A 26337-nucleotide genomic window follows, 5' to 3' on the forward strand; every position below is an offset into this window, starting at 1 on the left:
GTTGACTTTCCTCGAAAACGGCATTCTTTTGGAAATTATGTCATGTTACTACTTGTGAAGTTGTTTCTTTCCTTTAGAAATGCAATTATATGCAAAGAAGTTACATGACATTGTTTACAAGACAGACTGTTTCTACTGTTTGCTCATCGTTAGCTAAAGTTCTGTATTTTAGGAGCTTCCATTATATTGTTGAAATATATAACAAAAATATTACAATATATAATTGAAGTATATTAATATCTTATTTCAAGACCCTTCCTTGCTCTGATACAGATTAGATAGATACAGAGAGCAGATATTTTCCAGGTGACTAATTCATTACTAGAACAAAAGGTTTTTTTTTTTCATTTAACATTGTGCAATTTCCTAAATGGAACATAACTGATATTAGAATTTTCCATTCTAATAGTGAATTATATTTCGGAAGTCTTATGTCTTACTAGTTCGCTTGAATTATTGTGGACCCAGTTCACACCTTTCACCCATGTTCAACTTTGACTAGAAGCAATAATGGAAATTTGCTTGTCTTACACAAACCTGATTAACCATGGTGTTTGCTCACCTGATACATGGATAAGATAATGCAGTTTGAAAGCAGGTTTGGTTTCTTTGAAGATGTAAACTGAATAGCCACATTAAATATAGCCACATTAAAATATAGCCACATTAATAAACTAATATAAAATCTGAACACCATAAAATGTACTAATTCCTTTAGGTTAACTTATAATTTATAGAAACAAGTGGCACACACTCTACTTCTAAAAAGTTCCTGCCAAATCTGATAGTTTCTGAAAATGTACATCACAATCACTGTAATGTTTGATTTTTTATATTACTTATGCTTTTTAATTAAAAAAAGTGGTTACATTTTTCATTTCAAGCATTCATTTTTTTTAAAAAGATCTTCAAAGACTTTCAGAAACTGGTAGAATAAAATTTTCACGGAATAACTGTTTACAGTTTTATTGGTTAAGTTTTATTAATATGCTCGTATTCTGTATTATTGATGCAACTTTTTTTTTTTTTTACTTATATTTAAAAGACGACATCTAGTTATATTAGTCTCATAATAAGAATGACCCCTTTATGATTATGCTTATAAAGTTTCATCATACTTGTTTGCTAAACTTTACACAGTCATCAGTAAATTGTTTTCTTGAAATTAAGAGGCTGGTTTTCAGGATTTACATTCACTTAGATCACAAAAATAGCTACCTGTGATGACATTAAAATATACCATAACTCTAGAAAAAGTAGAATCAGCTGCATATATATATATATATAGTGAATTTTTAATAATACAGACAAACCTTTGTTGGACTTTCAAAAAAATTTTACTCTATTTTTTTTTTAATCTTTCACTCAAACATAGTTTTCTGGCAAATTTAGTTTCTAATTTGATACCAGTTTTTGGAAATGTAAACTTAGTCCCACTGCAAAATCAACAAAAGGACCATGTCACTTCCAAAATAACAATATAATTTTATTCACTTATTTATTTTGAGCAAATTTTGGACACTTGTAAATGTAAATTTCCTAATTGTACATGTGGAAAATAGAAATCTTGTTCATGTTTTAACCCTAGATTACTAATCTTTATTTGTTTTGCAGTGCAAATTAGATAATGCTGCTCTAACTTATTATGGTTATCTTTACAATTCGACAAGTCCCGGTGAGAATTATCCTTTGAGACCAGAAGTATTTTCTACATGGATACACATACACATGCATACCAACAGTGGCTGCTTTGTTCCATTTTTTGGAAAATTTAATGCTATTCATAAGCCTTCCAGAAATACCTATATGAGTTTATGGTTGAAATTGGTACAAAAGGAAGTATCAGAAAAAAATTACAAAATCACCTAAAATATTTCATATTTTGTCTGTAATTTGAGACTCACAGAAGTTATTATCAGGAAGAAATCTCTTATAATATTTAATCATTTCTAATTAAAATATCAGGAGCTCAATTCTGCTAAGCAACTGTTAAAGAGATGCAGTAAATGCATTGTGCAGAGTTAAACTGTACCAGAATTAGCTGAAAGTGTAATTTGTATATAATTTGTGCTTTCATTTCTTTTATTATAGTTGACTGTTTTCAGTTCACAATAAAACTTTTAAATTATCAACAGATTATTTCATAACTTTTTTAATTTGGTCTATAAGCTAGCTATAATCAACTAATGGACTCTTTTTCGTAATAAAAAATTCAGCCTTTTTTTTTCCTATTATAGAAAATAAAAGCTTGTCAGAGGGAAGGCTATGTTATGTATATAATAGGAAGAATGCTGATCCATGGATTTGCTAGTGTATTTCCAATACTAGAAAGTGTTGCATTTTTCAGAGGATCATTTTAAATGAAAAACATGAAGTTAACATTTATATGACATTTAAAATATTTATTATTAAGTCTTAGATTGTTATAAAAAAAAAAGTTGAAGTGAAAAAGTATGCTATGGGAAAGAAAATGCATTAGCTCTTCACACGAGAAAACTACAAATGCGTCCTGTTGCATTTATTTCTCTTAAGCAATATGTTAAGAATACCCTATCTATCCTATCCCAATGGCTTTAACAGGCCTTTAAGGCCCACAACCTTCCAAGCATGCTTGGATTTCTTAACCGAAATACCCTGTTAAGAATACCCTGAGTATGTTATTTCTTTAGTTATGCAATGTGAAAAATGACCCAAATTTTACAGTAACACTCTTTCTGTAAACATTAGTAATCTAGGGTTTAGCTCATTTTACAGTTTTTACATTGTTAGAATATTATTCTTGTTTTTATGGGCTTGCTGAAACAAACAAACACACTACAATTTACTCTTGTTAAAAAGAGAGTACCTGAGCTTATTTCAACAGTAATAATGATAATGTTCAAAGAATACAGTGCATACATCAGAACTAAATTAGTTCATTAAAAGCATTTAACTGATGTGACTACTTACAACAAACTGCAGAATTATAATACTGTTTCTGTGATCTTGGTTTTTAGAATAATTTTTGATTTACATCAGTTTTAGTTAAAACAGTCAAATAGTCCTTGTTGTTACCTATATGACTTAGAATCAAGGATCATTAAATGTTCGCAGTGTGCGTATTAAAGTAGTCAGTGATGTTGCAAGTGAGGTTGCTTGATGCATCAGTGCACTCATGTTGGGGCTGTCTCCTGTTGTTCCGTGTGCTGCTTCAACTGTACTTGTGTATGCCAATGCCATATCCTTTAACCTCTCTACTAAACAGGTGATTTGAGAGGGTGTGGACATATGCGTCACCACTAATTCACTGACTGTGAATATACGATCTAAGAGTGCAAGACAGGCTTCTAGGTGTTCTTCCATTTTGTCTGAAGTCTCTGTAGTGCTTTTCACATACAGTTTAGAGGCAGTTACAAACTGTCTGGATTCAGCCATGAGGGCTTCTTTCACTGTGGAAAATTTTGTACTATCCACATCAAGAGTTCTGCATGTCTTTAAGCGGTTCTCTTCTACACCTTCTAAATGAAGAACCAAGGCAGAAATTTCCTCCTGAACTTGACAGAATGTTCTATTTTTATGCATTTCTGAAATTGCGGGTGAATTATTTCCATGTATACCATTTTGTTTGTGTGATCCGAGAGAAAGTTTTGATTTTAGCAGTGTGGTCTTCCTTGGAAGAGAAAGATGATGACTAAAAAATCTCCCAAGACTTGCAACAGAACCATTTGGAAGTTCACATTTGCTGTCACAACTCTCACTTCTGTTGAACTTCGGATGACAAGAAACTTCATTGTGGGATGCCACACTGACATTGAGGTTATTGTTCACTGAATCTCCAGCTATGCCATTGGCCATCTTTGGCACGTTACCATTGGTTCTGTAATCCTTTTTTTTGAGAGGATTTATACCTGGAACCATAATCTTTCTCTGGAAGCCATTATGGTGTCCATTTGGAATAGGACTGCCTTGTTTATTAGAAATATGTTCTGTATTTTCTTTGGAAATTACTGTTTCAGGCACAGGAAGAGAATATGTATTTGGCTCTTCTGGCAATTTCTAAGGGGGGAAAATGATAATTAGTTTGGAAACTACTACATAAATGTTTAATTTGCACACATTTAAATAAAAAAAAATGTGTAGCTGACCATGTAGTCATATTTTTCTCCTCCCACTCTAGTATATAAATATTAATTATGCTTTATTTAATGTTTACACAATCACATCAAAATTTTATTAACTCAGAATACTTTGTGATATATTATCAATTTTCAAGAATGCATACAATTGCTGTGATGAAAAATATTTCTGAAATAGTCCTGCAAATATAAAGAGGAATAAAAAGGTTATAATAACATTATTTAACATTCCCACTCCCCCAGAAAGAAGTAAAATGTGGAAATCATCAAATAGGTACAAAAATGTTATTGTGGAATTCATCTTTTCATAGTGATGTCAGTATCTCAGAAATTTGAACTAGAGATTTTTGGCTTATTTATTGATACTAGTAATAACTTTGAAATGTTCTTAATTTTGCTGCTAAGAATAATTTGATTAAAATTATGAAAATGTTAGTATAGAGCAGTGTTTCTCAACCTGTGGTCCACGACGATAGGACAGGTGGTCTGCAGGCAGACTTAAATTAATTAAAGATATATATTTTAATTATCCAAATAAAACAAATTAAAATTGAATAAGTAAAAATTATTGAAATAAAATGGATACTTAAAAAAACCAACAAATAGCGGCAGAATGTTCATGGAATGAACATTCTGCTGCTATTTGTTGGTTTATATGCCACACACTCCCTATTTATATATTTTTCGGAAACGTTTTTTAATAATGGAAAAGTGGCTTAGAACTAGGACTTTGAAAAGAAAAGCAAAAAACAGGTGATGCTAACCCTAATTGTGATACAAGTGTTGTAACGGCGAGTAAGTCTGATACTATTAAAGTAGAAGAAATAAGCAGTTCAAAGAAAAAATACAGTAGGAAATATAATAGTTAATATTTGGAATTTGGGTTTACTTGGTGTGGAGATGAAAGTGAACAGAAACCTCAATATGTTTTGTGTTATAAAGTGTTGTCAATGAGAGCATGAAACTAAACTAAACGACAATTAGAAACTAAACATTGTAATGTAAAAAATAAGTCAATTGAATTTGTTAAGCGACGCTTAGACATTAAATCATGGGAAAAGTATGGGTTCGATTAACAGCAAGGCACTGGAAGCATCCTGTCTCTTAAGTTTGCACATAGCGAAAACAGGGAAACCTCATTCTATCAGGGAAAATTTACTACTTCCAGCTATAAAAGATGTAAAAACTATGTTTTGGCAAGAAGTTACTAAAAGATGTTGATTTGATTCCTCTTTCAACTCACTAATTTGTTATAGACATTATTTGCATTAAATTAAGAAAATATTTAAACAAACCTCAGACAGGATAAGAAAAATAAGCAGGGCAAAGTTTATTTTTACTCATTAGAGACACTTGTGATATTATGATTAAGAATTATAGACACGTAAACACAAGAATATTTTAATATTTGCAAAATATTTCAGTCTGAAAATAACAGACTATCTTCAGGCTACATAGGAACAGTTTTTAACAAGATGGAATACCAAGGCAACAATTGATAATTCAAAAGTAGAACGAGCCACGTGATGTTACATTGCTAAGCATTAAAGAGAGGAAAAATTTCATCAGAGTGATGATTAAATTATAGGTATTAATTCACAATTTCATATAATCTTAATTTATAAATAACATTAGACTAATGTAGGAATTAAAAGTCTCAATTTAAAAAAAAAAGAATAATAATAATGTGTTATCCTGATTAAACTTTCCCATATTTTTGATAAGGATATACAGTCATTTCAGTTGAAGTAAGGCCTCAGCACTCTCTTTGAATAGGCGTTCAGATTTATAGCGGCATCTGTGTAGAAGGCGAGTCTTTCTACTTTGGAATGATCAATTGTTGGTATTCTACCTTGTTAAAAACTGTTCCTATGTAGCCACTGAAGATAGTCTGTTATTTTCAGACTGAAAAATTTGGCAAATATTAAAATATTCTTGTGTTTACGTGTCTATAATTCTTAGAGCAAAGTTTAGACTGTCCAAGTCCTCAGTAATATCTAGATATATTCATCATACATGCATTCTCCATCCCCATCTCTAACATATCAGCAAGAAGCCAAAACATGATCTCCACAGAGGAAATCCATGTAGATTACTCAAAGTTTAGTCAAAGATCACTTCAGTTTTTGACTCTTAGCTATTTCTGCCCTCTCTATATTATATGCTGCTTTTGAATATTCCAGCCTGTCATTTTTCTCCCTAACGAAATATACGAACAATGAAAGAAACAAGTGACAACTGTCCAAGCAACCAAAGTTAACAATGGCAGCAGCTAGTCTTTTGTTTTAATTTCATATAATTCTTAAGAAAAGTCATGCTTATAGGAATTACTATCTACTGATCTCAAAATCTCTTGAGACTATTCTTAGAAATTATGTAAAATGAAAAACAAAAGGCTAGCAGCAGCTAATGTTAACTCTTGCAACCACTTTCATTTATACAGTTTCTAGTTATGTTCTGCAACCATATTGTCATATTTCTTATTTTGTTATAGTGTGCTGAAGATGCAATAGTTGCTAATTGCAGAAGTTTGCAGACATTTTGCAATAAATTTGTAAACATAGTCAATTTCAGTGAAACTTAAAACTTTTTATTAAGTGAAAATCACCCTTGAAGGGAAATTAGTGTTTGCTGAGGCTGCTTTATGGCCTCTAAATGAAGCAGATCATTGTTTTGACAATCGAAACTGAGATGAAAATTCCAAAGTACAGAGCTGCTAGAGGGACACTGAAGGTCTGCTGTTGAAAAGATAAATTTTATTTTTGTAGTAATTAGAGATTTTGATTGCTATTTGGTATGCCTTTTTTATTTTTCAGAGCTTAGCATAACTGCATGATTGTGGAGCTTTGTGTATTTGATACATATGTTTCTTTAGGTATGGATATGTTGAAAATGTAATATATTCTGTTGGACTACGAGTTATTGGTAAATGTGAAACTGTTGAAGTGGGAAAGAAATATGAGGAAATGAAAAACTGACAGATAGCATAATTGCCAGGATGCAAAAGCTGAAAAATTAATTGATCAGAATAAGAAATGAGATGAAAAATTTGTGTAGTAAAATTAGAAGTTTGGTGGATGTGAAAGAAAGCAGAGAAAAAGAGGTGACAAATAGGAGTATGGAGATTTCATTATTAGAGGTTTGGTAAGTGAGAAATTTCACAAGATGTGTTTCCAGGAAGGATAATTGATACATGTCATATGTTGGCAGAGCTGTGAGGAGAAGGGAGTGGTGGTGGAAAAGTGAGAGATCCATTTGAGAATGGATTTGCACAAAAACAACTGGTTGAAGCATTTAAATTGATTGTGTGAGTCAGCTGGACAGACTGTTATTAGATATCAGAAGTATTAAGGTGTGAATTCAACTGGTGATACTGAATTGGTTGTAAATGTGAGAATAGTAGTAGTAGTGTGAGAGAGAATGATGAGAGAACAAAAATGCAAGATGGACAAGGAAATGGGGGGGGGGATATGGCAAACAAAGACACAACAGCATAAGGATAGTGGAAGTGAGAACTAATAGTGACCATGGGGATGGTCAGCATAGGAATGGAACAGTTGAAATGTAAGGTGGAGGGTTGGAGATAGTTGAGTATGAGGAGATAATATAGGGTAAGTGGTTGGTGATAAAGGAAACATGGGATGGCTAGTTTATGGAAGTTTTGTTCACTCGGCTATGCTACTAATTATATATTTGGTTTTATCCTTTATTGAAGTGTAAGCAAACAAAGTTTGCACCTGAAGTACTAGAAGAAATAGGTCTTGATCAGCTAAATGTCCACATAAACAAAGAACCTCTATTTTCCAGTCCTTTACCTTCAAATACCTCCATAAATCTAAACCTTACCAAACTCTGTACAAAAAAAGAACCAAAAGAAATGCTTAAAGAAAAAGGCCTAAATACCATCAACCTTCTTTCATCCTCCAAACAGGTTATTTGTTATACCGATGGATCATCAGACACCAATATGATTAATGGAGGCGCTGGTGTTCTCCTTCTACTCCCGAAAGGTGAAAAACTTTCAATAAAAGTTGGATCTGGGAGAATCGCTTCCAATTTTACCAGCGAACTCTACGCAATAAATAAAGCACTAGAAGTCTACTTAAATCTATCATCATCTCAACAATCTGAAGGAATTATAATTAACAGTGACTCAAGATCAGCTATGGAGGCAATCAAAAATGGCAATACCAAGCTCACACAAGACATCCATAAACTCTTAAATCATATAAAGTGTTTAGGTAAAAGTTGCATTTTACAATGGATTCCTGCTCATGTAGGCATTGATCACAACGAAGCAGCTGATAAATTAGCAAAAGAGGCCAGAGAACTCAACCAAGAAACTCATATGATAACTCTTGCTGATGCCAATGCACTAGCAAAAGCTAAACTAATTCCATTGAAATCAGTGATACAACATCAAATTCCCGAGATCAATGCTGACAGAAGGACCTCCACCACGATAGCAAGACTACGAACAGGACATTATAGAGGAATGAAGATCAATACAGATGATACGAGAACATATAGAAACTGCAACAACTGCCCCAATACTGAACTGACACCCACTCACATCTTTACCTGTCCAGCAATTACAGCAGCCTTGCAAGAAATAGATCCTAATCCTGAACAACAGCTCTATACAAACAAAATCACAGACATAGCCAAAGCAGTACAAAGAGCACACGGAAACATCTAAGACTCTTCAAAGGACAAGACAACAACAACAACCTGAAGTACTTTCAGGACTGGGGCAACTCGTGGTAAAGGTGGTATAAGTTCTCATCACTTGCTTTAGTATCCCATAATGCAAAGTACATGTCTGCATTATACAGAGCACACGGAAACATCTAAGACTCTTTAAAGGACAACAACAACAACAACCACGAGTTGCCCCAGTCCTGAAAGTACTTCAGGTGCAAACTTTGTTTGATTATACTTGGATAAAGGATAAAACCCAATATAAAATTAGTAGGATGGCAGGTGTGAGGAAATTGCAACCAGCATGTGGCATGGGTAGAAATGGTTATAGACATAAAAGTGAATTGCTGAGTTTATTTACAAATGTCAAGAGCATTAGAAATAAGGGAGATGATATGGTTTTGCTGATTGAGTTTATTTGTCAAAAAATTGTTTGGAATAAGTGAAACATAGTTGGATAAGGATACTATCCTGACAGGAATAGAAAGGAAAGGGTGTAATGTTTTGTGCAAAGATAGAAAGAATAAGAAGGGAGAGAAAGTGCTGATGATGATAACAGGAAAATGTCTGCACAAAGTGGAGATGCAAGAGGAAATAGTGGCAATGGTTTTTGAGTCAGTATGGTGTGAGATGGAGACTGGTAGGAAGAGATATTTTGTTACATGATGCTATAAGCCAGGGAACTTGAATTAATGAATAAGAAAGTGATCGTTATGGATGATTTAAATTATGGTAACACATACTGGAACGAAAACATAGCCTTTCCATATATTTTCTTGAGGTCTTGAGAGTCATAGATATAATAATTTCAGTGGAGAATGCAATTGTGAGTGGAGTCTTACATTTCAACCAGTGGTGAGAGTGACCAATGAAGTGATCACCTGGGTGAGGGGATAGCTATATAAAGGCTATATATGGAAATTAACAAATCAGACCAAGAAAAATCCTAGAGTTTTTCTGATATGTGGCAAATAGAAGAAAGAATGATTATGGTAGATTGCTAACTGTTGCAGAAGAACAACATAGTTGAGGTATTCAGTGAACAATTCATAAGGGTGTTTAACCTCATCAATGTGAAATCATGAGAAGCTCATGTGTAGGATAAATTAAAGATGCCAAGAAATTATATTCTTGGTTTAACCCTTTATCCAAGTGCATCTGAAGTATTTTCAGAAAATGGCAACTTGTATATAGAAGCTTATGACTTCACTTGCCTTGGTATCCCATAATGCAAAGCACATATCCTTACAGACATGTATAATGCTATGCATTATGAGAAGGGTCACTACCCAGACTGGGTTTGACCTTTATTGAGGTCTCATCAGTGGGAGCCAGACCCAAAGATGACACCAAGGTTGAAGTCATATTTTCATATACGAGTAGCCAAAAGGTAATCACCTTTTGGCTATGCGTATGGTACAGTATGACCTTTGTTGTCCTTGTGCCATTAAAACCATAAAGTATTACCCCCACACACACACACACATCATATGCCACCAACATCTCTCTCCTCCAAATTCTTATGCAATGCAACTGATGAAAGCTGGCTCCTGAGCTGGTCATAATCACCTGTTTTGCAATTCCACATATACCCCCCACCCCTCTCTTAACAGAAAATTCTGCATGTCTGGCAATTTCCCCAAGTCAAGACTATATGATCATGTTGAAAGTTTATTTTTCACTTGATCAGACTATAATAATTTTAGTTTAATCCTTTATCCAAGTGTGTGCAAACAAAGTTTGCACCTGAAAGTATCTTCAGGACTGGGGTAAAGTGGTGCAACTCCTTGCAAAGGTGGAGCAAGCTACCAACACTCCTATCTTAGTATTTAGGAGATAGGAGTGTTGGTAGCTTACTCCACCTTTGCAAGGAGTCGCCTGGTGTTGTACCACTTTACCCCAGTCCTGAAGATACTTTCAGGCGCAAACTTTGTTTGCACACACTTGGATAAAGGATTAAACTAAAATTACTATATGATCATTTTCCCCAAGTGGAGACAAGCATAGTTAGATTGGTTACTGTTAAGTTCTGTAATGCTATGATCAGATTCAACACTCTTAAACCTTATGTCACCTCCATTACATGCTGCTTCAGGTATATATCTCGCAGTAGCTGTATAAATTAATTTCCTTCCCTCCCTGTAACAATTCCTCCTCCCAATTTATGTCTCCATAGTTGAAATCCTCCATAATAATTACTCAACCTGCACTCATGATGCTAATTTTCCAACATCTACATTCTCTCTTACCATTGATTATAGTATCATCTAATTTTGATTTTTGCATGCAGAGGATATAGTTGAATGCTTCAACTATATTCTGTGCATCAGTTACCAATCTACCAGTGAGTTTTGAAATCTGGTAAGCAACAACAGAATGCAAAGTATACACTTGGTGGCAGAGGTAGAGGAGATGAGAGTAGTGATGGACAAGGATCTGAAGTTCAGGAGTCACACTGCATAAATTGTGAAGTTATCACATTGGATAACAGCACTGGTGTGCAGGATCTGCAGGACCTTGATGTGCAAGAATAAAGAGGTAATGGTTCTATTGTATAATGCCTTCAAGGCCTCATATGAATTATTGTGCATGAATTTGGTCATCTGGTTTTCATGGTGATGAGGATAAGAAAGGGTCCAGGGAAGATTCACAAAGGTGGTAACTGGCCTTTGGAATGTGGGGTATGAAGAAAGATTGAGTGAATGTAATTTGCAAAGCCTCATGAAGAGGAGGAGAAGAATAGGAGATATGATTGAGACATATAAGTTGGTCAGGTGTTGTTACCAAGTTAACATAAAAGAATTTTTTTCTTAGAATGGGAGGGGGAGGTAAAACAAGAGGCCATCCCTGGAAACTGTAAAGGAGGGTACGAGGAAAGGAATGAGGAGAAGGTTCTTTTCATGGAGAGTGGTGGTTGGTGAGTGGGATTCATTGGCTAAGAGTGTTGTGAATGTGTACACTGAATGAGATTATTCTTACTAATCCTGGAATGATGTAAATGAATAGTTTCAGTAGTCATGCAACTTAATTTTTATCAGTATAGTGTGATTATTCTCGTCTTCATAATCTCTTAAGGGCAAGGTGTTCTCCAACCACTCGACTTCTTTGTGTATGTGAGGACAGAATTTGAGTTTCTCGACAGTAAAAGAAAAACAAAAAAAACTGTTGTCTCAACATAAGATTGGCATTATTATATATATGGCTTACATCCTATATAAGATTTAAACCCAGATAGGTCTAACTAAAGAGCATATGTAATTTTCTGGTTGTAGAATGGAGACACCATAATAGGTAACTAATCTGGCTTAAAATTTTTGTTGTTTACTAATGAAAATTTTGGAGAACTTTGATTTACAGTGCTGTAACACATGGTTCTGTTTTAATTTACAGATATGAAATATTAATTAAAAACATATTACTAACTCAGAACATTTGTAGAAGTAACTGTATAATATAATACTATATTAACTAAATTTCTAACACTTTTAATAAACAGATACATTACTAACCTGTGATGGTAGTAACCTCGATGACTCCAATGTTTGCCTTATGGTCCCTTTTAAGCTGCACATAGAAGTGGAACGTCCAACATGACTCTTAGAGACATTACTGTTTTCCCCATTACTATTCTGATTTGTACTTGGCTTACTCTCATTAACATTGTTTAAGTTTTCTGTAGAGAGCGAATTCAGTCGTTTTAACCTTGGAGGTGGACGTGGTCTCCACTCTGTTTCACTGTTTGTCTGGGAAGACAGTTTGTCACTATTGGATAAAGAAACTGATGTGCTAGGAACAAAATGACTGCAAGATGTGGAATTTGTAGAAGTTAATGGAGACCGACTAACAGGACTGTCTTCTGTGCAGTTGGGAGGAACAGGGTTTGGCACCAAATTACTTAATGGTACTACAGGACCTAATGGGTTGGATGTCTGACAATCATTCACTTCATTAGGTAAACTACAGACAGTATTTTGTGTTTCACTCATAACAAAATGGCAATTCTGTGGAACTGATGTGTGTTCTGTAACTTCACTTACTTCTGCAAAGCTATTTAAGGTTTCGTCACAAATAGAGCTTCCATATCCCATCATTTTACGAATGTCATCTGCTGCTTGCCTGAACCGAGCAATTACTTCATTTTGTTCTTCCATGGACTGAGAAGAACTCGGTGGAGGTGGAATTATGTAGGCAAATATGTCATCCTCACTGCTCTGATAACTATCTACACATCCCTCATCAGGAGGAGGTGGCACGGCAACATTTGCAATAAAACTTTCAATGTCTTCTGAAACAGAAGTGCTTTTAAGATCTGAAGATAATTCTAATAAACTATTAGAAATCACCTGTGATAGGACATCACCCAAATCATCTGTCACTGCTTTTGTTAAATCCAGGACTTTACTGGGTTCTTCCATGTCTAAGAAAAAAGAAAATAAGTTATTAAAATTTGTAATATTATTATACAGGCATCTCCATGGAGTCAGAAGACTCATAATGGGAGATCCATTTATTCATGTACCAGCCATCATTCACACATTACCTATCATAATTCTCCTTAAACAAATTTGCTGATGAAGCACCTACAACCACTTCTGGTAATCCATTCCACCCATTCACAACCCTCCAAACAAAAAACCTAGTCCTAAACATCCTTGCTACCTATATTCTTATACAACTACTGGTAACCCCCTTGTACGTTTCCTTCCTGAAAAAAGACTTCAGTGTCAATCGTATAAAACCCATTTAATAACTTAAATGCTTCTATCATGTCTCCTTTTTTCATCTATCAACTAATTTTTGAAACCTACAGACTATCAATCTTCTCATAGGGTGCATTTCATAGACCTCTGACAATCTTTGTCACTCACCTCTAGATCCTCTCCACGACTTCACCATGGAATCCAGGATTCCAGATCTGTGCACAGTAGTCCGTGCCTTTATTAAAACCTTATAATAGGGGAACAATAACCTCTCTATCCTTGCTTATTGGTGTGTTCTTCAGCAACCATGTAATATGATGTGCTGTTTTGGTTACCTTTGCAATATGTCTAAATTTCAACTCCCTGTCCACGATCGCACCCAAATCCCTGGCCTCGTCAGCTTCTTGCAGTTCAGTTCCATCAATATAGTATATAGCTTCTGATCTCTTGCCAAAGTGCATTACCTTACACTTGGCTATGTTAAACTGGAAGCCATTTACCTTTGCCCATACTGCTAGTCTGTTTGTCTTCTGCAGGATTTCTGCATCACCTTCATTCATACCATCACTCTTCTCAGTTTAGCATTATCAGAAAACACCTAGATTATTTCCTGTCAAATCATTCCTATATCATTGGTATACATATTAAACAATAGAGGGCCAATAACTGAGTCCTGTGGTACTCCAATGGGCTACTGCCTTCTCCTGAACTCAATTTTTCCATAAAAAAACTCTATCTGACAATAGTCACTCTCTAATCCAAATTGCCAGATTCATATCCATCCCCGTTTGCTCCAATTTATGCAATTCTATGTGAAATCTTATCAAATGCTTTTGCAAAGTCTAGCAATATCACGGAGTAGCCAATTCCATTGTCTTTATTATAAAAAGTAAGCAAATTACTAAAGCAACACCTACCCTTCACAAAACCATGTTGACCCGTAAAGAGTATCATATTCCTATTCACTGAGTCCCGAATTCTGTCTTTCACCAATTTCACCAATACCTTAATCACCACTCCTGAGATGCTAATTGGCCTATAATTTGTTGCTTCTGTCTTGGAGCCTCTTTTATGAAATGGGACTATTTTGTCCCTTTTCCACTGCAATGGCACCTTCCCACTACTGAGGCTTAAATTAAATAGCTTGATCAAAGGAACTGATAATTCCCTAGCACATTCTCATAATACATGGGCCAATATACAATCTAATCCCATAGTTGTTCATATTGAGTTTCTGCAATATTTTAAGTACCTCCATTTCTTCAATCTCTATTCTGTTATCAGTCAATGTTGCATCTGGCATTGCAATTTGGTTTGGTTCCTGTTACCTCCTCACCATCAGCACTTTTTTAAAGTCATCCTCATAGTCATTTCTCCTTTTACTTGTTGCATAGTGAAAGATCTCCTTAGAGTTTCTTTTGACCTCATCAGCTAGCTTTCTCTCATTTCTTTCTTTCTTTCTCTTTCTCTGAAAGCTGTCTAGTGAGCTTCTCATAATCACCTGCTTTGTAATTCCACATATTATTATTTAGAGAGACATCCAGGGAGGCTACAAGCACCAGCTATCATACTTATCCTTGAATTCATTCACACACAATATCCAATGCCAATCCATTCTATTCATGCACCACTCTATGAGAGAAAATTCTACTCCTCACTCCCTTCTTAGCAGCATCCATTCTCAGCTTTCAAGGATGCCCTCTTGTCCTTTTCCCATCCTCCATAAAATGAAAAATTCCATCAACTGAAATGCTTTATGTGACCCTTTCAGAAGTTTGTAAGTCTCAATCATATCATCCCTCTTTCTCCTGTTTGCTACTGTCTGCAGTCTACAAATTCTCAATCTGCCTTCATAATCCTGATATAATTTTTAACATTATCTCTCTCTCTCTCCACTATATCAGAATCACAATGGAAACCAGGAGACCAGACCTGTGCACAATAGTCCAAGTGAGGTTTTATCAGGCATTGTAAAGAGGCAAAATGACATCCTTATCTTTACGTCAAAGTTTGTTTCAGCATTGAATTATCTTTTGAGTTGTATTTGCAATCTTTGCTACATGGCCCCTGAACTTCAACTTGATATTTACTAGCACTCCAAGATCCATAAGTTTCTTCTAGCATGATCCCACCAATATAATACAACATTGGATATCTCATTACACCAAAGTGCATGACTTTACATTTACTGGCAATGAACTGACATTAATTTTCCCATGCCCACAATTCCAGCATATTCAAATCATTCTGCAAGTACTGCACATCAGCAGCATTCCTGATTACCCTACCTATCTTTAACAAACACACGTAATAACCACAGTAATAAGTTTTAATAAGTAAATATTTCATCCTAAGTATCTTAGGACATCGTCAGTACAGTTAATTCAAACAATACTAGGAATAACATACAGTTAGGGCGCATGATTACAATGGAATCCCAATATGCGTGCAGTAGCATGTTATAGAATTAAATTAAAATATATCTGGAGAGAAAAAAAAAAAGATTACATTAAAATAAGATAACATATATAAAAATTATTTTACACAATTTTGTATGACAATTTCCCATACTTTAGGAATAGCAAGAACGTCATTACGGTTCAGCCTTGATCTGTGAAGTAGGGCTTCAGCACTTTCTTTATATAAACGTTCATGTTTATATAACGATCTATGTAGAAGTTTGGTCTTTTCCTAATGGATCCTATGGTTTGGGTTTTCAACTCCATGTTGTGCGAGGCCATATTTTTGTGGTTTGACAAGATGGATATGGTCTTGATGTTCCGAAATGCATTTATGAACAGATCTACCTGTCTGTCCATAGTGACAATTTATAGGAGCATGGAACCTCATACACGCCAGGTAGCATCAGAGGTGAGAGTTTGTCTTTAGGAGAAGGTAACAAGTTATAGATCTGGTTGATTGGTTTGTAGGTAGTAGCAAGTTTGTATTTCTTCATAATTTTTGAAAGACGTTCGGAGATGCTTTTGACATAAGGTATGGGAATCCTATGGGCTTGTTCTTGTCTAGGTTGATGTGTGGGGAAGTGACTGATGATTTTTTGAGTTGTTTTAAGATTGTATCCATTTAAATTAAACATATTTGGTCGTTTGATAATTAAGCATATGTTGTAAATGCGTAATGTGATTACTGGCTAGCTGTAGTTCAGATGGAATTACAGCTAGCCAGTAATCACATTACGCGTTTACAACAAACATGCATGCGTGATAATGAATAAGAACAATAAGTCCTTTCAGTCTCTGTCACACGAACGTGTAACCTTAGCTACTAGATTGTTCATAATGTTTTTATGTTCCTTTCAATTTGCATTTACTAGTTTTTTATGCTTTTCCGCCAACACCTTCAAAAAACTAGACAATTTGCTAGCGAAACTGTAGGCAAAGAATGTAAGATGTTTGTATCTTATCTGTAAATTGCATGTGTTCTACTGGCCGGTTTGCCTGTTCTGAGGAATGAAACACTCGAGTTTCTGGGAGGAAAAAAACCCTTTACCTCTTACGTATGATACAATATGGTCAGTATTAAAACAATAAATTTGTATGTTTAATTGTATCCATTTAGTATGGCTGTATTTTTGATTATTTAGAGATTCTTCAGAGGAGCAGAATCTGTGTGCTCTGGTTACTAATGATTTAATGATGCCAAATTTTTGAGATGGATGATGAGCAGAAGAATTGTGAATGTAGCAAACTGAAAATGTCGGCTTGTGATAGACAGAAGTGGAGATGGAACCATCTTCTTTTCTTTGGATGTGTAAATCCAGAAAAATACCCTGTGGAGAGTCTTTTTCTAGCGTAAATTTGATACGAGGATGAAGAAGGTTTATTTTATCTAGAAACAGGTGTGTAGTTCTTGTTCAGAATGACCCCAGATAGCAAAGATATCATCGACATATCGTAGCGAAATTTTTGGTTTGGGTTTAAACGTGAAAATTTTTTCTTCAAGATATTCTAGAAACAGGTTTGCTAAGTTTGTGCATAAGGAAGACCCTATTGCTGTTCCTTCCTCTTGCTTGTAAATTTTTTCTTTCCAAGTGAAGTAACCGGACGTAATAAATTTGAATAGTTCAACAATATCAGATGGAAATTTTTGAGTTAATAAGTGTACTTTCCTTATGGGGAATATGGGTGAAGAGGGAGACAATGTCGAAGCTAATTAACATGTCTTTTATTTTTGCATGAAACTCTGTGGGATTTTTAACTGATGAGGCTGAGTGGCCTATGTGAGGATGGAGAAGGTTAGATAAAAATCTTGATAACTTGTAAGTCGGGCTGCTAATAGAATCCATGAAGGGTCTGAGTGGAACGTTATTCTTGTGAAGCTTAGGTAAATGTATATTCTAGGAGGCCTAGCATGGTATGTCCTGAGTGGTTTCATCAAGTAACTTGTTCAGTTTCTTGAGCTGTCTTTTTGTAGGATCATAATCAAGTTTGGCATAAGTATTTCGATCTTTGACTGGCTTTCATAAACCATATTTTTCTGTATTAACAACCCTCTCCACTTATAGGAATTAACATAATTATTGTATACACCATATGAGTACTAAATAATTTATTATTACTAAATAAATGCAAAAGCATTCAAATCAACATTTATCTTAAAGAAAGCAAAGAAAAATAAAGGAAACTAAATAATGTGTAATCAGTGCATGAATTAGAAGAGATTCATGGAACTTTTTGTAGGACTTTAACTGACTATCCCTGATTTTTGACTTCCTAATTCACACACGAGTTATTTCAGTTGGAAGAATAAAATCTACAAGCACACTGAAGTCACTGCTATGAAGAATCCATTTTCTACTCATTTGGCTAAATATTACCTGGAACATCTGAATGACATCTTATTTTCCTCCATACATCTTCTACCCTCTTTTTGAGTTTGCTATGTGGATGATATTTTTGCTATTTGGCCACTTCCAGAAAATGAACTGAATCATTTTCTACAGCAAATTAATAACTATCTTCCACATACTAGTTCAAAACAAAAAAGGAGAATGCTAGTAATTTGCTTTTCCCAGACATCATGCATAAGTATCTATAACCTCATATGCATCCTGGCCAAACATTATATACAATGTGGAAGAAAATTTTCATAGAATTTGGGGGAAGGATTAAAACAAGGGGGGAAATCCCTAAAAGCTGTTATAAGTAGGGTGTAAACAGGGGAATAAGGAGCAGGTTCTTTGCACAGGGGGGTTGTTGGTGAGTGGAATGCATTGCCCGACTTTGTGGTGAATGTAGATACATTGAACCCCATCAAACTGTGTTCCGACAGGACAAAATACACAGTCAGTTACTGTTACAGGATGTTGATGACATGCATTGGCCAGTTAGCACAATGCAAGGATGGACTGTTTGTTCACTACCTTCTCAGTAGTGAACCTATAGAACACATTATACATTTTGGCTATTTAGACACAATTTTTAGTGAAGATAGCAAAGTAATAATGAAAATTGATAATAGAATAAGTAAGTAAATAAATAAAGTTGGTATTCTGGGGAAGTTATGTGAATAAATTTGTTTGCAATAAGAGAACAATCAGATAAAAGACAAGTTAGCAGTGTTCAAATCATTATTAACATATAGACCAGAGAGGTGAGTGGTTTGGGTACTGAGAAAAATGAAGAATGGAAAGGCTGTGGGAGCAGACCTGATACCTGGGGAAGTATGGAAAAGTTTGGGCAGTGATGGCGTGGATATGTTATGGGATCTGATGCGTAAAATAGCCCAACAGAAAAAGATACCAGAGGAATGGAGGAAAAGTATGCTCGTCCCAATCTACAAAGGAAGAGGAGATGTTCAAGACTGTGGCAACTATAGAGGAATCAAGCTGATGTCACACACATTAAAAATATGGGAAAGAGTAATTGAAGCAAGGTTACGGCAGGAAACGGAAATTGGTGAGTAGCAGTTTGGATTTATGCTAGGAAGAGGGACAACGGATGCAATATTTATGCTAAGGCAATTGATGGAGAAATATAGAGAGATGCAAGTGGATCTGCACATGGTGTTTATAGATCTGGAAAAGGCATACGACAGAGTGGCCAGGCAGGAGGTATTGTTGGATTCTCATTATTATTATTATTATTATTCAGGCCGCCAAGGAGTCAAAAGACTCATAGAGGGAGGTCCTTCCTAAGACATAAAGTCTGTCAAGACTCATCGAGGGGAGGTCCCCCCCTGAGAAACACAAAGTCTATCATACCACTCCTTAAACTCACTGACCGTTCTCGCTCCCACTACTCCATCAGGCAATGCATTCCACGGCTCAAACACCCTCCTGCTCACAGCTTCCTTTCGTAACTTCCAGGGATGGCCTCTTGTCATCACTCCCTCCCGCTGCTCAACCAAGCGAAAGAACTCCCCAGTGTCAACCCTGTAACCACCTCTCAACAGTTTAAAAGTCTCAATCATATCACCTCTCTTTCTTCTATCCACCAAACTCTGCAGCCCACATTCTCTCAGCCGATCCTCATAACTATCCTTGTACAGTCCTGAAACCATCTTTGTCATCCGTCTTTGTATCCTTTCCACAGTTAATTGATCCCCTTCAAATCCTGGGGACCAAATCTGAGAACAATAGTCCAAGTGTGGTCTGATCAGAGACTTATACAACGGAATGATAACCCTCTTATCTCTGCAGGTCAGTGTCCTTCTCATAATAGCAGCAATCCTCTGTGTTACCTTCACCACCTTTGCAATATGTCCCCTAAACTTCAGGTTTCTATCAATCATCAACCCCAGATCTCTTGTCTCCCCTACTTCCTCCAGTATAACTCCTCCCATAGAGTATGCAGCATCCCATCGATGTTTCCCAAACCTCAAGACCTTACATTTTGCTGCATTAAACTGACACCCCCATTCCCCATTCATTTGCCCATCTATCTAGCTTATTTAAATCCTCTTGCAGGGCTACCACATCTGCACTATTACTAATAATCCTTCACAGCTTCGCATCATCCTCAAACAACTGAATATCCCCCTGCAATCCACTGGCTATGTCATTGATATAAAGGTTAAACAATATAGGTCCTAGTACTGAGCCCTGTGGGACCCCACTTGTAACCCTCTGCCTCCTGGAAACTGCTCCACCATACACAACTCTCTGATACCTATCAGACAGCCAATCCTGAATCCAGTTAACCAATCTGACATCCAGACCCATGTACTGCAACTTAAATATCATGTGGCACCCTGTCAAATGCCTTTGCCAAGTCTAAGAAAATTGCAGTATATGCCTTTCCCTCATCTAATGTTCTTGTAACTTTATTATCATGTGGCACCCTGTCAAATGCCTTTGCCAAGTCTAAGAAAATTGCAGTATATGCCTTTCCCTCATCTAATGTTCTTGTAACTTTATTATAAAAGGCTAGCATATTGCTAAAACAAGAGCGTCCTTTCACAAATCCATGTTGATTCTCAGAGATAACATTACCCTCATCTGCCCAATGCTGTATACGGTCCCTCACTACTTTCTCCAAGATCTTAACAACTACTGATGACACACAGACTGGCCTATAATTAGACACTTCCAGTCTGTTACCACCCTTATGCAATGGCACTATCTTACCTTCCTTCCATTCCCTGGGCACCTTTGCCAAAGCCAGACTTTCATTGAAAAGCCACGTTAAAGGCACTGTCAATTCCCTAGCCAGTGCTAAAAGAAACATTAGATTATCAAAAATTTAAGGATAATCTTATTTCTCAGTTCTCAAAATTAAGAAGTATTGGCCCAAATTTATGGAAGTTACAGAGAGTCTTACAAAAAGATAAACTGTTACTGATTTTCACAATCATTTATTGACACTAGCCAACAGTTTAAATGTGACTAATGAGGATAAACCTCACTTAGATTGGGCTGTATTCCAACAATTTAGACAAGGTGTTAGGCAAGAATTAAGAGAAACAGCCTATAAGAAGAAAATTTCCACCTTAGAAGAGTGTCTCAAAAGTGTCAAGGAAAAAGAACAAACGTTAGGAGACCTTTATTCCTCATCCAGTGTAGGTCTTGTTAATGTTGTAAATAAGACTGGTTGTTCCTTGAACCAATCTGAAGTTGAAAAGAAAAATAAGGATGGAAAGGGAAAGACTATTGGAGAAAATCCAAGTAGTATTAATTGCATAACTGAAGGTAAAGAGCAATTTGACAAAAGGCTGATGACGGAAGTGAAAACCCTAATTCACCAGGAAGTAAATAGGTTAAATCAGCCAATAATGGATAGTCTTAATGAGGTTGTGAGACAATTATGAACTATTACTTTGAAGTCTCAAGAAAACCAAAACCCCACAACTTATAAAATTAATGAGATAATTAAACATGAAGTGGAAAAACAAAGTCAACCCATTTTAACTAGTCTAGATAAGGTAATTCAAGGGCTAGATAATGTTAAACAACAGATGTCTATTATCCCTCAATCTAAGACAGAGACAAAACAAAGAGATCCTCCAAAATGTTATAATTGCAACAAAGTTGGACATTATGCCAGGAATTGTTTCCATAACAAGGGAAACTACTCTAATAGCAGATGGGACTCAAAATTTGGATACATACCCCACAGAAGAAATAATAGAATTCAGAAACACTAAGCACCTAATGAAAGAATGATGAGAATTAGAGGAGATATCCTGGGCTCTAAATGTGACATCTTATTAGATACAGGATGCAATGCCTCTACCATCAGAATGGATTATTTCTTAACCTTAAAGAACAAATTATGGAAAAGCACTGCCAAGCTGAGAGAACCTGTAAGAATTAATACTATCTCTGACTCAAGCTTCATGGCATATGAGAAACTTCACGCAAGGATTTACTTACCAGAATTTGGACTATGTGTCTGGCAAGATTTACTTGTCCCCACGACATCCAACTTAAGCTCCCACATTATTTTAGGAATAAACTTCTTAGCAAGGTATCAATTCTCCTGTAATTTTTCTAAGAGGGAAGTATCCCTGATGAACAAGAAGAGATATACCAGAAGAAATGGAAATCATGATTATGATAGGACTAGACACCAGACGAAGCAGTTTAAATTATCATATGAATTGGGACCATCTACTAAAGAAAAGTCATCTGTAAGTCAATTAACTAAAAAAGATGGTGATGTGAATTCTGATGTGCTATGTCAGACTGAAACACTACAAGATACTAATGAGCCATCACAACAACAAATATCCATGCCTAATTCAGATGTTGGCACTAATAAACAACAAATAGTTAAAGTAAATTTTGTCAAGGTAACTACTCCCTTAAGTAGTAAAATTAGAAATTTGGAAAATCAGTGGAGATACAAAAGAATGAGTGATCACAAAAGAAACACTAAAAGAACAGATTACCAAGACGGTAGACAACTAAGGCTAGAAGTTAGTGACAGAGAACAGAACCTCTGCCCTAAAAGGACATTACCACTTTATAAGTGTGGCAATCAAAATTCTCCCTATGATAAAAACAACAAGAACTTAAGTGGAGAAGGGCAGAAAAGTAAATACATAGACTGTAATAAAAAATTTAATCATGTTCAAACTAAGTGCTGTTTAAGATCTTGGAAGGGAGATAAGAAGTCGATTTTCTCCACTTGTGAGTTTGGGGGGAAAATTTTTCTTTAAAGAAAAATTTTTCAAAGGAAGGGTAAGCCTTTGTTGGATTATGATTATGTAGAGATTAGAGTAATTATTATTTGCTTCAGAATCCAACATGATCTTCCATCACAAAGGCTAGACTTGTAAATATTATTTAATGTAAACAACTTATTTTACAATTTAATATTCATATAACTACTTTAATTTTGTCTAATATCTAATTATTTAATCAAAGATATATGTATTAATAATGAAAAGACTGTATTAAATATTATTAAGCTATTTTAGTTATTACTATGTTAATATTATAAGAACTTCTATTTGATAATTTAACTGTGCATTAATTGAAATATAAATATTCTTTATTTATTCCTGTTTGTGAAAGTTTAAGTTATGCAATACCTCAATTTTATTATATTTTGTTTTGGTTGTCATGGAAACGTATGTAAGTGAGTGAACGAGCACGTTTTTGGAACAGAACGTGGGGAGAAAGCTGAAAGTTACTAACAAGGAATTAGTTAAAGAGATCACGAGAAGAATTTAGGCGGGAAAAACGGATACAAAAAGCGAGGAACGTTGGGAAAGGGAGAGCATTAGAGATTTATTAGAGAGGGATTGGCATTAGGTTGGAATCGGAGCATTCGGCATTCGAAAATCACAGTGCGATAATAGCGAGTCGGCAAGTCACTCAAGCAGCTAAATAAAGTCTACTAGTCGAGAAGCGGTTAGCTTATAGGTTTCAGAATAACAAATAAAGCTACAGAAGATAGCTAAGTGATTACGGATAGACTAGCGATTACTTGAGTTGAGATTTAATTTCAGGGCCGACCTGCCAAGGACACACAGAATCTTGAAATAAAGCACGGAGTTACTAGAATAGTAGAGGCTGTAAAAATTGAAGTTTACCGTTAGCTGTGCTTAGAATTATAGTGCCTAAAGAATTAATCGAATGCCGGAGGAATGAACAACTGTGCATATAAAACCTAAAGTTAAGGAATTATTGTGTATTGCCTTATTTCATGAGTGATCAGTAATACTTTATGCAACAACGTTTGTTTATGTGTATTGTGACGGATGATTAATTCAGCTATTTCTTAGAAGAATTTATTTAATGAGTGCCGTTTACTGTTTAAAGTGTTTACAGTTGTAAAAAGTGTAAATGTATAAGTAGATGAAGATAGAAGATTATCGGTAAGATTATTCCAACCATTAATACGCGTGAATTAATATTCCTATACAGAGATGTGTGTGAGTTTCATCCTAGAATTTCCCTGTAGTACTAACAGTAACTATTTCGGAAATTAGCTGAAGTGTAAATTTAAAGGTGTTTGCTTGTAAAGTGGTGTTACTGCGATTTTATTGTATTTAGAACTTAAAGAACTGTGAGAAGACTGTATTACAGATAACAGAATTACCATTGTCTGAGTTTGCATGACTTTATTATCAGAAAGGCTGAAGTGTTTATAATAACTTATTTAGTATTTTGATCTTAAGTGTATAATTTATGATTTTAAAATTAAATGCTTGTTTTTGTTTATCTAAAGTTGTATTTTTCCGGAATCTCTTTTACTGCACCATTCATAAAATATTCGAACCAATGCAGGTAAATTAAGTAAGTCAAATATACTCGGCCAGTATATGTTTTAAGGAGAGATAGTTGAAGGTTGATTTTTCTTCAATTCTTGAACTAATTCAGATATAGAGTGGCGCAGTCTATAAATATAAATTTTCTCTATATTTGTATTAGAAATCAACTTACAACTTATCAGTTGTTTAAAAACATCATAGTGATTAACATGTCGGATCCAAGTTAAAGATTTAGAAGAAGTAGGATCCAACAGTATGGAGGTGTATGAGGAAGAAGGGGGTGTCGGAGAAGTATGAGGGAACAGAAACTCAGGTCAGGTCTAGTGTCGGCATGACAGAAGGGTACCCTATTATCGTGGGGCTACACCAAGGGTCAGCTCTGAGCCCCTACCTCTTTGACCTGGTCATGGATGTACTAGTGGAGGATGTCAAGAAGGAGGCACCATGGAGCATGCTATTTGCCGATGACATTGTTCTATGCGAATCATCCCGAGAGAAGCTTGAAAATACCCTGGAAGAGTGGAGAAAGGCATTAGAGGAGAGCGGCATGAGAATTAACTGGGTGAAAACTGAATATATGTCAACGGGGAGTGACGAGGATATCGTCATACGACTCCAGGGTGAAAGGCTAATTTCAGGGAAGAAATTCAAGTACCTTGGGTCAGTTGTCGAGAGGAATGGTGACCTGGATGAGAAATACAGCACCGAATAACATGCAGTTGGATGAATTGGAGGAAGATGAGCGGGGTCCTGTGCGAAAAGAGAGTGAGTTGTAAGAGGAAAGGAAAGCTCTATAAGATGGTGGTGAGGCCGGTGATGCTCCATGGTGCAGAGACGTGGCCTATAACCAAGGCACAGGAGAGGAAGATGGAGGTAGCGGAGATGCGGATGTTGAGATGGATGAGTGGTGTGACAAAGAAGGACAGGATAAGGAATGACTACATCAGAGGGACGGTTAAGGTGGGACCAATTGGCAAGAAGATACAAGAAAGTAGGCTGAGGTGGTTTGGACATGTTGAGAGGAAGGGTGAGGAGTATGTTGGAAAACGAGTGGAGTATATGGAGTTAGAGGGAAGGAGGAAAAGGCCCAAGCTCAGGTGGAGGGATAAGATGACAGAGGATCTTAGGGAGAAAGGATGGAGTCCAAAGGATGCCCTGGACCGGAGAACTTGGAAGAGGAAGGTTAAAGATTCGTGCGCTGACCCCGTTTAACATGGGATAAGGCAGAGTGAAAGAAGAAGAAGACCAGAGAGGCGAGCTAAAAAAAGGAGATCATAGATATGAGAGTTTTGAGGAAAATTAGAGAAGTAAAAACAGATGTCATCAATGGCTAAACCATATTAAAAATTAAGATATCAGAAAAGAATCATGTTAATATTCAGGTAAACAGAGCTTATCTAAGATAATGTGGTCATTTAAATAGAATGGAAAATGAAAGATTATCGAAACAGGAGAAAAGACTCAAAGGATGAGCAAGATATAGGCTATTAGGATCAAAATATAAATGCTGATCAAATCAGAGAACAAATGTAAACTAGTTTGAAAAATGATGATCAGAAATTAGTCATGAAATATTGTGTTAGGCTGTCATAATGTTTGGTATATTTGCCAGAAAATGATGATATATTATAAAAAACATA

General features: G+C 35.6%; 1 protein-coding gene across 1 annotated transcript in view; it reads right to left on the reverse strand.

Annotated features, from left to right (window-relative positions):
- Positions 1 to 663: 663 nt before the first annotated feature.
- LOC150100697 (uncharacterized) overlaps positions 664 to 26337 on the reverse strand; it is a 463381-nt gene continuing 437707 nt past the window's right edge. Inside the window, exons 18-19 of the mRNA XM_090401246.1 lie at positions 12326 to 13233; positions 664 to 4035 (exon numbers count right to left, since the gene is read on the reverse strand). Of these exons, the coding sequence (XP_090257372.1) occupies positions 3070 to 4035; positions 12326 to 13233 (1874 nt within the window). The 3' untranslated portion in view covers positions 664 to 3069. The remainder of the gene's footprint in view (positions 4036 to 12325; positions 13234 to 26337) is intronic.

The sequence above is a fragment of the Typopeltis vanoorti genome, chromosome 12 (genome assembly GCF_054136105.1).
Source record: "Typopeltis vanoorti isolate ZY-2024b chromosome 12, IOZ_Tvanoo_1.0, whole genome shotgun sequence".
Taxonomy (NCBI): Eukaryota; Metazoa; Arthropoda; class Arachnida; order Uropygi; family Thelyphonidae; genus Typopeltis; species Typopeltis vanoorti.